The 13,857-nt window shown below is 40.3% G+C and overlaps 1 protein-coding gene across 5 annotated transcripts in view; it reads left to right on the top strand.

The window, feature by feature from the left end:
* SLX4IP (SLX4 interacting protein) overlaps positions 1-13,857 on the top strand; it is a 128,763-nt gene that overhangs the window by 111,820 nt on the left and 3,086 nt on the right. For 3 of the 5 annotated variants that reach the window (XM_060785880.2, XM_060785872.2, XM_060785863.2), the window contains 2 exons: positions 5,253-5,362; positions 9,163-10,899. The exons of 1 other annotated variant lie outside the window; for it this stretch is intronic. In XM_060785880.2, the coding sequence (XP_060641863.2) occupies positions 5,253-5,362; positions 9,163-9,265 (213 nt within the window). In that variant the 3' untranslated portion in view covers positions 9,266-10,899. Of the gene's footprint in view, positions 1-5,252; positions 5,363-9,162; positions 10,900-13,857 lie in introns of those variants that run through there. One more of the 5 variants, XM_060785888.2, reaches the window with a different exon arrangement.

Here is a 13,857-nt window from a genome sequence, read left to right as displayed (position 1 = left end):
TCCTGTTCTTGCAGGCAGGCTGATAGCAAGGTGTAGCTGGGAGACAGAAGTTCTTAAAGCCTCCTTTCCTGGCTTGCTTTCTCACCAGTGTGGGGGAGATGCAGCCAGGACGCTGAACCTCTCCTGTTCTTGCAGGCAGGCTGATGGAGTTCCGTGAGCCTTTTTTTAAAGCCATTTAAACAAATGGCCATCACTACATCTTGTGTCACGGAGTTTCATGAATTAATTATGTGCTGTGTGTAGAAGCATTTTTGCATGTCTCAGACATCCTGCCAATCATTGGATGACCCCAAAGCTGTGTCTACATGGCCAAAATCAAATGGCATCTCTGTTTGGTTGCTGTGGGAAGTCCACACAATGCACAGTTGAATTCTCAACAGAAACTTAGGAGTGATCCCATAGTTTGGGAGATGTGAATAGCTAGATCTGGCTGGATAAGACCTAATCTACTATCCTAGCAGCCCCCGGTGGCGCAGTGGGTTAAAGCACTGAGCTGCTGAGCTTGTTGATCAAAAGGTCGCAGGTTCAATCCCGGGGAGCGGCGTGAGCTTCTGCTGTCAGCCCTAGCTTCTGCCAACCTAGCAGTTCGAAAACATGCAAATGTGAGTAGATCAATAGGTACCGCTCCTGCGGGAAGGTAACGCCGCTCCATGCAGTCATGCCGGCCACATGACCTTGGAGGTGTCTACGGACAACGCTGGCTCTTCGGCTTAGAAATGGAGATGAGCACCACACCACAGAGTCAGACATGACTGGACTTAATGTCAGGGGGACTATCCTAGCAAGTTATTTATTTATTTATCAATCATATCAGAAGCGAATTGAGAACATAGTTATAATGTATTAAAAAACCCACAAAATTAAGAACTTGGCATTATACTAAATTTTCTTTGACCAGAATCTGGCCACTTCGAGTGCATCTGGTGTCTCTGTAAGAGGTCCTCCATTGTGCAAATGGCAGGGGTCAGACTGCACTATAAGTAGGTGGTCTGTGGTTTGCTCTTCTCCACACTCGCATGTCATTGACTCCACTTTGTAGCCCCATTTCTTAAGATTGCTTCTATATCTCATGGTGCCAGAGCACAGTCTCGTCCCAGCAAGTAGTTTCCTCCTAGAGACTTGCTGGTGACATCACATATTTAGTGATATCATTTCTAGCACTGAGCCATACAATAAGAAATGCAACATTGCCAGCCAGCTTCTGGGAGGGATCTGGCAGCAATGCGGTAGCAGCCCCCATGCCAACTGTATGGATGACGAAAAGGTTTGGGAACACTTTGGTGTTGCATCAGAACAGCTCTGGAGCCTCTTAACTTGAATGTCTCCCGTAGGTGTAGACATGGCCCAAATCCTGCTTGTATGAGAGCAGAAGATTAGAAAAAGTCATTCTGTGCATATTTTTAAAAACATCTTCTAATGCATCCTTCCTCCCGTCATCCCCAACCATCTTTTTACACCCCCTTCCCTCCATAGCTTAATAAAATCTTCAGCCCCGTGAATTGTTCTTTTCTGTATCTTTCTCTGCCGTGATACCATTGTTCTTATAATGTCTATCTCTGGAATCCTTTTTATGTCTGTAATACTTTTCTTTATTTTACTGACTGAAAAGAATTTGGGATTACTGAACAGGATGAGAAAAGATTTAATCTTTCCTTTCTCTTCCACAAGACTTGGCATTCCCACAGGAAATAAACAGCAGTGCTCTCAAAACAAGCTCCCCTTTTCTCTCGTTCTCCCCCACCCTGCCATCTCCCAATTAACCAATTGTTAAACCAAGTGTTGCCATTAATGCTACATTGACCTTACATTATATGAAGTGTCTCCTTTTTTGTTAAAAGTTTTTTTCCCCTGTTGTGGAGTTATTCCAGCCTCCGGCCGTTTACATCCCTCCTAAAAGCAAAAGCCTCTCCGGTTCCCACAGAGCGGTTCAAAGAATGACTCATATTCCTTAGGTTAATTGTTCAGTTCTCAAAATATAGCACTTAGAGGGTGTGGCTGCAAAGGGAAAATCTACTGTACTTATAGGACAAGTTGAGAAGTGTTTCACATATGCATCATTTTCTCCTTTTTAATCCCACCCACCCCAGCTTTAACCATTTTCCATCACTTCTTTAGGGGTCTAATATTTTAAATCTAAACAAAACTCCCAAGTGTGCAGTAGTTTTAACTTGGCCACACTTTCTACAGTGAAATTATTGGCTTTAAAGCAGATTTAAGTACAACTGAAATAATTTGTGAGATACAATCCAGGCTTCCCCAGCTAAATGACTTCTACCACCACACAGATTTTGGTAGCTGTTGATATTGGGCCTTGTAGTGAGACAAATTGGGAAGGCTGCTCTTTTACTCCAGAAATTTAATGTATGTTTGTTTTTACTTTTAGCCCAGCAGCCAGTGCAACTTTCTCCATGTTTTGACCAGAGCAGAGGTGATAGGGAAATGCTTAACCGCTTTCATACAGGCTGTTTTCCTAATCAAAATAACTCAAGACATGTTTTCCCTTATAGAGGGGAAAACACAAATGAATGCAGCATATTTTCCCCACTTAGGTGGAAAGCCAGGCTGGGAAATGGAGCAGTTTTGATCAGCAAAACAGGATAGCGGAATAATTGTGATCATATTGAGATCCTTCTCCGTAGCTGATCTGAACTGAAGTTTCTCTTCTGATGCTATGCTTAATTTAGCAGCCACAGTACAAGATGGCTGTTGTAGTTCAGCCTGTGATGGTTCCTTTACCTGAGATTTAAGAGAACAGTGATCAAGTTTTTGCAGACCCACAGGGGTCTGGAAATAGGGGTTGTGGGCAGGAGAGTATTGTTAGTCGTGATGAAGCTGAGAATTCTGGGATGGTCAAGCCTGCATTAGATGTTCCAGTAGATGTTCCAGTACAGAGAAAGAGGCTGACAGGTCTGTGTTAACTTCCCCAAGAGAATCAAGGTCAAAATGTGAAAAGGATTTGCTAATTGAGGATTCAGAAGAAGATGCCTTCTTCGAGGTAGATAGAAGGGGATCCTTCTATCCAATGGGATTTTGGCCTGCATCAATAGGAGCATAGTGTCTAGATCTAGGGAAGTAATGCTACCCCTCTATTCTGCTTTGGTTAGACCACACCTGGAATATTGTGTCCAATTCTGGGCACCACAATTCAAGAGAGATATTGACAAGCTGGATTGTGTCCAGAGGAGAGCGACTAAAATGATCAAGGGTCTGGAGAACAAGTCCTATGAGGAGCGGCTTAAGGAGCTGGGCATGTTTAGCCTGAAGAAGAGAAGGCTGAGAGGCGATATGATATCCATGTATAAATATGTGAAAGGAAGCCACAGGGAGAAGGGAGCAAGCTTGTTTTCTGCTTCCCTGGAGACTAGGACGCGAAACAATGGCTTCAAACTACAAGAAAGGAGATTCCATCTGAACATGAGGAAGAACTTCCTGACTGTGAGAGCCGTTCAGCAGTGGAACTCTCTGCCCCGGAGTGTGGTGGAGGCTCCTTCTTTGGAAGCTTTTAAACAGAGGCTGGATGGCCATCTGTCAGGGTTGATTTGAATGCAATATTCCTGCTTCTTGGCAGGGGGTTGGACTGGATGGCCCATGAGGTCTCTTCCAACTCTATGATTCTATGAAGGGGTCAGATCTGTCAACACAGACAGATAGCTGAAGGGAGACAATGCTCCCAAAGATTAATAGACAAGAAGAAACCTCCCGAATCTTCCCAAGGGAAAAGGCATAGTTTTTTGAGTATATATGTGGGGTGATTGAGGCTGATTCCTCAGAGGAATCAACGTTTGGTTTAAGGTAGCAATCCCTTTTCCTGTTCAAGTTTCATGGGCCTTGGATTTCATGTCTTCAAGTGTATTTTCCTGTATTTCTTGTATTTTTCCAGGATTATATTGGGATCAAAGACTCTTGTAACACCTTGGATCTTTGTATTCCTGTTCCTCTGGATGACTTTTGTGTGCCAAATCTTCAGTTGTAGTTTGCCTGTGCCTTGGTTTTGGATTCGTGTTACCAAGTTTAAGTGACTCTTCTAATGGGCAATATTTTATATTACTTTTGATAGTTTTTTTATTCTTTTGCTGAAGCTACATTTATTCTTAATCAACTGCTTTGTGTATATTGGACTCTGGAGTGTAAGATTGGTTCAGAGGTGTATTCCCAGCCCTTGTGTGCAACAATGGCAGGGAGAAAATCAAATAGGTAGATAGATAGATAGATAATTATTTTACCACATCAGACATAGTCTGAACATGCTTAATAGAAATTATGTTGATGTCCCATAAATCTCCAAATCCAGTTGTCATGTGGCAATGCTGCACTTGGAAAAAAATGTGACCACTCTCTTCATGCTTTCACTACCAGTTCGTAGAAATTTGGATCTTGGAAATTGAAATTTTCATCTATTGATACATTGTTTGGCCAATGAAGGGTTCTATTTGTTTTATAGATCCAAAAATGCAATGGAAGCCTATTAAGATTCTTAACCAGCTCATCAATTGTGGAAGCGGTGAACTTTCAGTTGTTTAGTTTAAAGTTTCGTAAGAGTCTTTACACTTGGGACGATCATTCTAGACAAATGAATACAGTATATTGATGTGCTGAAACTATCCTTGACTGAGTAGTGGAAGAATAATGCTTTTGCTCCCATTACTACCATATGGTTAGAGCAATGCAATATTTTCAAGAATGTTGTATAGAGGGGGTAACATTATCTGAATTAGATCCTTATATCTTCTTAAATGATGAATTGAACAGTCTTGTAGATATGTGAGTGTGCTTCTTGTAGAAAGATACAGATATGTGCTAATGTTTCATTGTAACCATGTAGTATGTTTGGATGTTGTAGCCGTATAGGAAGTCATGAGGATCCTTTAGAGAATCGTGGTGGAAACCATTGCCTCATTAAGTCTCTAATAGTAACTGCCAAACCTCCTGCTGTCTACTACACAGACTCCTGGCTTTTGTCACAGTCTGAGCCACAGAGACATTAAACATTTGCCAACAGTTCTTTCATATGGCATGGAGTCTAGATTTTTGGCCTTGTTTGTTTGTGGTTCAGATTTTTGGCTGAAAATGTACAGCAAAAGATTGTTTCACAAGCGTCATCTCTGTTGTTTTACAGAATTAAACACAGTTCTCTTTGAGTTTGCTTCTCTTCATCTAGGAAAACAAAGGAAGTAACTTGCATTTGATATTATTCAGATAACTACATTACTTATAGATCATACCTTTTAAACCTGTGTTGTGTCTTGGGTTAGAAAGAGACCCTTTCTGCTGGGACATCTGAATATTTTGGAGAATCGGCTGAAGCTGGAACGTGCAAGATTTCTCTGACTCAACAGGAAAAACAAAATATTCTGAAAGAGATGTAAGTGCTGTGCCACCACTGCTATACATATTATGTTTATGTATTTAAGATGTAAGTACAAAACATCATAATCATTGTCAAAGCTTGAACAAGTTACTAAAGGTACAGTGTTGCTCCCTTGTTTTCAAACAAACGATACACTTGAATGTTTTGGATGAAATTAATATTTACTTAAATCAGCTCTCTAGAACTAATTAAACAAACCAGTCAGAGCCGTCAAGGTTAAGAAAAAGGAACCACAAATAAACAGTCTTGGCCCATCAAAAATGTTGTTTTTGGTTTGAAATGGAGGTTATAGAGCAAGGGTGAGCAAAGTATGACTTATGGGTCATATGTGGTGCCCGAAGCCCATTTTTGTGGCCCTCAAGTTGTCACATTGTCCTTTAGGGCAGTGGTTCTCAACCTGTGGGTCCTCAGATGTTTTGGCCATCAGCTCCCTAAAATACTAACAGCTGGTAAACTGGCTGATATTTCTAGGAGTTGTAGGCCAAAACACCTGGGGACCCCACAGGTTGAAAACCACTGCTTTAGAGGATTGTGGAAGTCTGCACCTGCTAAACAAATTTCAGATCTTCGCCCTCCACTCCACAAGGTTGCTTAGTGCTATTTTAGGCCTAGGGCAGGCCTGAAGATGCATGCCTTTATTACAGCATAAACCTCTCCAGAATCAGAGAGCTTGTGCCATGGAGAATGTATTGGCCATGAAAGTGCTTCAAGGCTTTCTGTCCTTTTTGCAGTCTATTTTTTTGTTAGTCTGCCCTAAACTTTAGTTTCATACTGTGCGCTTTCCACAGAGGACTTGGCATCCTTAATGTTGTGTTTAAAGCTGATATCTTCACTATTCCAATAAGATCCAAAAAACTTTCCAGATTTTGAGCAGGTTAAACCATTTAAAGTTCAGTTGTTCAAATGTGCTTTGACAGCAGGCTGCTTGAGGTGTTTCCTCCACTCGTGTGCTTCTATCCTAACTGTAGAGGGAGGAAAAAGAGGCAAGCACAGTTCCACCATGCCTAGTCCCAGAAGCAGATCTCTATATCTCAGCTTTTTCTATCCTTGCCATGATGGGAGAGAAGAAGATACAGTATCTACTGGACTTGGTCCTCTCCCATACTGCCATCCCCTTTTCTTGTATGTCCTGTCTTAGTTAGATTGTAAGCCTGGGAACTGTTACATTGGTCTCTTACTTGTAAGGCACTATGTACAGTGATAGTGCTATTTAAATAAATGAAGTTGATAATCCCGGAAAATCATCCAATTCTGTGTGTTCCCCTAGCTGTTTGGTAAATTGCTCTAACACTAACTAATGTTGATTGAAAATAGTTAAGTAAGTGTGAAATGTAATGGCATTCTTTGGTTTCCTTGTCAGCGGAGAGATAAATCTGTTCTGAGTTTTCCTTTGAACTTCAAATGAACTATCCAAGGTGCTGAGCTCTGAGTAGAAAAAAAGTTTAACACCTTGAGCGATTTATTTAAAGACTGATTTACCATCCTCCCAAAATGGTAAATCAGTCTTTAAATGAACAGTTGCCACTATGGAGTGCATGTTATTCTAGATCATCCTTCCCTAACTTGATGCCTTCCAGAACTGTCTGACTTCAACTCTTATCAAAATAAAACAACAACAACAACAACAACAACAACAAGCTTTATTTATGCCCCAGCCCCTCTCCCTGAAGGGACTCGGTGTGGCTTACAACACAATGAACAAATACAATAAATAAAATACAAAAATTATCATATGTCAATGAATAAAAAACAAAATAACAGAACAATATTAGTATAAATAGATAAACTGTGTTAAAAGACTAAAAAACCCTCTAAAAACAACATATGATTCCTATGATTAGAGTGTCCAGATTAAAATGATGGTCATAGAAACCGTAAAAAACCTCTCCAATAGGGTGGTTTTTCTTTTAGCCATTATTAAAAGCCTGATGGAACAGCCAGGTTTTTAACTCCTTCCTAAATGCTGTAAGAGTAAGTGCTTGTGTAATTTCCCTTGGAAGGGCATTCCAGAGTTGGGGGGCCACTAGTGAGAAGGCCCTCTCCCTCGTTCCCACCAACCTCACTTATGAGGGTAGCAGGCATCCCAGTTCTGATCTTAGAGCCCAGACAGGTTCATAAGGAGATATGCGGTCATGTAAATAGGCAGGACCTGAATCCTGACCATTAGCTAGACTAACTGAGAATAATGGGCTTTCTGGAGGGCACCACATTGAGAGGCAAGGGCAGAATTGAGCTGCAATAAAACATGTTCTCATTGTGGGTCCTGGGAGCTCTAGGCCAAGCTCAAGCAAGACTGCCTTTTGGTTGTCTCTTTCCTTCACAAGACCAGAGATAGGAAATAGTTTTAATCAGAAAAGTGGATCTGTTTCCCCGGGCTGCCGGAGCCAACTCTGCAATCCCTTTCCATCCCCAAATGTTGATCAACATTTTGAAAGTGGCAGGAAACTTCCTGTCGTGCAGGGGGCTTCTGGGAAGAAGCCCCTACAAGCAGCATGGCCGGTGGGAGGGTGCCCACCACCGCAACGGCCCTTGCCCCATAAGTCAGGCCCCATAAGTCAGGTGCCCACCACCACAACAGCCCTTGCCCCATAAGTCAGGCAAGGCATTTCTGATATTAAAACAAGGTATAAAAATATATTTAAAAATATATAGTGTCCCTAATTAATGAATTTTCACTTACCGCGGGAGGTCCTGGAACAGAACCTTCATGATAAATGAGGGAACACTATATTCTCTTTCTTTTAAAGGAAGCTTATTCTGCATTGTAATCTGCTGGTACTGTGTTTAGGTTAGCTGCCTCAAGGGCTTGTCATTAGGAAGAATCCAGGAAATAAATAGTCTGAATAAGCATAATAAATAAACATCAGGAATAGACAGGTATCGACTTCAGTCCTTGGAATTCTGTCAGTCAGATTAGACAATCAGGAAGAAGCAGTGGTCCAATTTAGTGATTATATTGTGTATTTTCCAATAAATTGATTCACGTACATGTAAATATTCATAAATAAATATTTCCCCAAAATTAAACCATTCAGTTGGGAAACAAATGTAACATACTATTCTGTTGTAGTATTGCACAGCCTTCCACCAACTGTTGCCCCATGTGTGTGTTGGACTACCATTTTGTTTCCAATCCCCATTCTGGATGGGGATTATGAAGGGCCATATTTTCCCTTGCAAGCTAGATTGTGCTTTGAAATCTGCTGGGGAGGCCCTTCTGTGCCCAGTACCCTCAAAGGCACGTTGGTGGGAACAAGAGGAGGATCTTTTCAGTAGCTTCCTCCAGGCTCTGGAACTCATTTCCCAGGGAAGTCAAACTGCCATCCCCTCTACTTCACAGTTAAGTGAAAGTTAGCCATAGAGCTGTGCTGAGGGTCTAGATCAGTGGTTCTCAACCTGTGGGTCCCCAGGTGTTTTGGCCGACAACTCCCAGAAATCCCAGAGGTTTACCAGCTGTTAGGATTTCTGGGAGTTGAAGGCCAAAACATCTGGGGACCCACAGGTTGAGAACCACTGGCCTAGAGATTCCTAGAGAGAACATTAAATCACAGTCTAAGAAAGAAAATTTTCCAGGCTCAAAATCATTCACATGGAACATCAATAGAGATAGTCATTACTTATTTGTGAAAACCAGTCTTAGCCTTTCTAGAACATGAGACCTCCAAATAGCCCCTGGGGTTATTTGCAGAAAAGATAAATTACATTCGTGGAAAGGATAAACCATAACCATCATGAAATTTGTGCTGTGAAAGTAAAACTTTAAAAAAATGTGTGTGTGTGTCTCTATTTAATAGAGTGAAGAGGACAAAAGCAACGAAAAATAATGAGAGCCAACCTCAGCCCAGCAAGGACACCATGAAAGTGTATCTTGGCTCGCTGTGCTCAGACAGAGAGTAGGAAGACTGCATTTCAAGCCCCTTCCGATCCCAGGCCCGAAGCGAAATGTGGGCGTACGGTACAGCCAAAGGATTGCATAAATACAGCTGAGAGCAGCTTGGGGCTTCCTGTTTCAGAATGGGACACTGATGTGAACTGGAGACAGCCGAGCAACGCTAGCAGCCAGCAAAAACTTCATCTTGCGGCGTGGTTAGACACAGCTTCTACGCCGGAGCCCTCAGTGGTGGTTGTGAGTCAGCACGGCCTCTTCCAAACCAGAGTCAAGGGGTGATTGAAACAGCAGAAATGCTGTTTGGAGCAGGCAGGAGGAGTCAGCTCGTGTCTCTCAAGCCGAATCAGTCACTTCCCAGACATGCAGCAGGGCTGGTTCTCTGGAGCCATCTTTTGGAGAAATCCCCACCAAATCCCACATTTGTTTTCTGAGTGAGGCTTGGCAGGATCCACGTCTGATGGAAGAGTTGCTTACTTGAGTTAAAAAGCTTCCCCAGAGACTTATTTTTATGAGAAATACTAGAGCTGTCGTGCAGACAAACCCAAGCTAGCCGCAGTCACCAAAGAATAACTCTTAATGCTGCTTTCCCCCCCATATGCCAAGCTTGCAGAGGGAGACATTTGAAAGGATGGGGCAAAAGTCCAAAAGCAGGAAAACAGATCCCTAAACTCAAAGCTATAAGAAGAAACTTGCACTGTTTTGTATAATTGTACAGAAATCCTTGGTTCCAGAGATATAATGGTCACTCTCAGTTACTTTTTCTTGGAAAATGCCTGTTTCAAGTATATATTATTTTTAATTATGTTTTTATGAATTCACCACAGACTTTGGTCTGCTTAGTTGCTCCCAACCCACTTCTTATTGTTTATTGTAATGGGAAACAAAAAGAGATTTATGTCACTTTGCCTATCATTTTCTTCAGGTTTTATCCCTGTTTTATTGTATAACTTTTGGGGAGGCAAAACACATTCTGAAGAAATAGAGTAAGCTTGGTAAAATATTTCAGCACAACTAGGTTGGGAAGAAAAAGTGTGTGACAGTGAAGATGAAATCAAATAACATTTGTGTCTTAATTCAGTTTAAATTGGCTTTGAGCTACATATCCATTATTGGTTTGTTATGAGTGTTGTCATTTACTTGACTCATTTCCCCCTCCTTCCTCTGCAGCAATAAATGTTTATGAGGAAATAAAACTACATAAGAATTACTTTAATGAGGCTGAGAACCCAAGTGGCCGCAAAAGTTGTCATTGAAATTGATCATGGGGAGAATATCCTTGTTTTGTTTTGCTTTCTTGTGCCAATTTTTCTTGTCCTTTCTAGAAGGAGCATTTCAACAGAGTGTGTATATGTTTTCGGAGAAAACCCCTGTGATACTGGCCAGTTAGATCAAGTTTGTCCAAACGACAAAGAAAAGTAAAAATGTATGGCCAGAATTTCAATATCAGGTTCCATTATGCCTTCTTGATTGTGTTTTGCCTTCATTTGTCCAACAATACTGGGCTTTGAGGTTGTTGCTGCAATTATTGATAGATCTTAATTGGTTTTGATTTGATTTTGCAGCATTACTCTATATTTGATTTGGTTTAATCTGCCTTTGGTGTTTTCTGCAAACTAAATGTAATAAACATATTAAAGGTAAAGGTAAAGGTTTTCCCTTGACATCAGGTCCAGTAATTTCTGACTCTCCATTCCTAAGCTGAAGAGCCGGCGTTGTCCATAGACACCTCCAAGGTCATGTGGCCGGTATGACTGCATGGAGCGCCATTGCCTTCCCACCAGAGCAGTACCTATTGATCTACTCACATTTGCATGTTTTCGAACTGCTAGGTTGCCAGAAGCTGGGCTAACATTGGGAGCTCACGCCACTTCCCAGATTCAAACCTGCAATCTTTCGGTAAACAAGTTCAGCAACTCAGCGGCTCAACTCAACTGCTAGGTTGCCAGAAGCTGGGCTAACATTGGGAGCTCACGCCACTTCCCAGATTCAAACCTGCGACCTTTCGGTAAACAAGTTCAGCAACTCAGCGGTTTAACCCACTGCGTCACCGGGGGCTCCAATAAACATATACAATACATAATAAACATCAGCAGACACTTCCAGGGATGCATGCTTCTGAATTGTTGTCATGTGCCTTCAATTTGACTCTGACGTATGGCAAGCTTGTCATAGGGTTCTACAGTCCAGATTTATTCAAAGTAGGCGTGGAATTTTTCATCAATTTTATTCTCAAAAGAAACAACAACTGATGTTTTGCCTTTTTTTCCCATTGTGAGAAATATATTTCAAAAAAACAATTTTCAAAGGCCATTCCCAGTTGAGGGTTTATTCTGCATAAAATGTTCACACTTTTTCTTAAAATATATTTACTGTTCATGAAATAGCACAGAAAATAATTACTGCAGAGAAACAGTCTTTTCTGCATTGACAACATCTCCTATGCAGTTTTCTACATAAAAAGTACACATGCATTTAAGGACTCGAACTACGTGAAACTTACACATTATGCAAATAATAAATTTGGAATGGCAAAGATTCTTGTCATCTTAGGATTCTCATAATCAGGGTTTCTTAGTGTTCAGTAAACAGGTATTTTGACCCTTCTGGGGGAAAGATTTTTAAACATGTTTTCCATCCCCAATTGAAGGAGAGATTTGACATTGCCTTCCTCCACTCCTTTCAGAGTTTGGGTTGCTCAGGGTCATGTAATGACCAATGATCAAATGAGCATTCAAACTTGGTCTTCCAAAGTCCTAGTAGGAAACTCCATCATCTCACAATGACTTTAACCATACTTCAGAAATGCCGTACCTCAAGTAATACATTGATGCCTTGAGTCATCTAGAGCTCATGGTTTTTCTTCAAAGGACTCTGCCACACAGGTATATAACCCAGAATATCAAGGCAGAAAATCCCACAATATCTGCTTTGAGTCCACACTGCCATATATTCCAGTTCAAAGCAGATAATGCAGGATAATTCACAGATAATTCAGCTGCGTGGAAGGGGCCAAAGATGTAAACTGGAATCTTTGGTGTGGATGTTACACTCAAAATTTTCCTGATAGTATGGCTTGGCTCTCAAAGTCTGGTAGGTTGATTCCCAATCAGATTTAGTCAGGATAGTCTCCTGTGATCACTAAAGCTGCTTTCCAGTTTAAGTAATATTGTATTATATTAAGCAATATTATATTATATTATATTATATTAAGTATTATGATATTATAATGTAATACAATATACTACCACTAATAATAAAATGATATTATAATTATATATTTTATATTAAATGTAATATTACTAATAATATTACAGTATAATGTTACATTACAATGTAATATATAATATTAATATTCTGCTATGATAATAATATATTGTATTTACTTTTTACTTGTAAGCCACTTTGAGTCCCCTTCGGGGTGAGAAGAGCGGCATATAAATGTAATAAATAAATAAATAAATGGCTTACAGCCTGAATTAGGAGTGTGAAAATCAATGTCAATGGTTTTTTTTTTTTTTTAACAAACCTGAATCCTGGCCGGTCTTCTTTTCAACCTTGTTTTGTAAGACTTGTCTGAGATGGAAATTCACACACTTTTTAAAAACTTATCTTTCCTAATTTGAAGATGTATTTGCATAGTTGGTGTAATTTATGTAGATTTGCCCCATTGACTAAAGTGCGCTTCTCTTTGTTGTTGTTGTTGTTGTTGTTTTTCAATTGTATGAATTTTCTGTCTATCTTATTTCTCAGAAACATGTTGTCAGCCTCTGAAATATGTGTTTGTGTTAGAGTGGGTGCCCTCACAAAAGAACTCTTCAGAGGCAAGAAAAAGCTACTTTCTCTTGTGCCCATGAACCTTGTTGACCAGAAATTGTGTCAGTTTTGCATTTATTTATTTTAAGCATTTACGTTCCGCTCAGCCTAGAAGACCCCCAGGTGCCTTACAGATTAATAACTACAAGGCAGCCTTGGCCTTTCAACTTACTATCTGAAAAGTAGGGGAGAAAGAAAGGAGAAGGATGAGAAGCTAAAGGAAAGCTAGAACATTTCAGCATGAAATACTTAATGTTATACACCTTGTGTGTTTCCAAGCCGTTTCTGACTTAAAGCAAACCTGAGACGGATGTGTCATTGAGTTTTCTTGGCAGGATCTGTTCAAGGCAAGTGGCAATTCCTTGGTGAATATTGATGTGCTTATTTTGCCAAGGTTAGCATTCTTAGATATGCAAAATCTTCAGATCATAAGTCACTAAGTGATATTTATAAATGAAAAGTTATCTTTCAGCTGTTCAGATTCCATTTTATTTAACCTTCAAAGTGCAGATATAGAAAACTACGGGTGGTCGGTGCTTTCTGTCGTTCAAATTCACAGAATTCTCCTCTTTTCTGCATGTGCACTACGATTTGCCCCTAGTGATAAATAATAGCTGATTTTATTTATTTATAACATTATAACCCGGAAGGGACTCAAGGCAACTTACAGTTAGACAACTATTTGATGCATTCAAAGCAATGTACAGATAAAATAAACATTTATTTTTAAAAATATTTTTATTATTTTATCATGGCTTAATACATTTGTTAAACATTGTTTATTTTA

The sequence above is a fragment of the Anolis sagrei genome, chromosome 1, assembly GCF_037176765.1.
Source record: "Anolis sagrei isolate rAnoSag1 chromosome 1, rAnoSag1.mat, whole genome shotgun sequence".
NCBI lineage: Eukaryota > Metazoa > Chordata > Lepidosauria > Squamata > Dactyloidae > Anolis > Anolis sagrei.
This window is presented reverse-complemented; position numbering and strand designations above follow the sequence as displayed.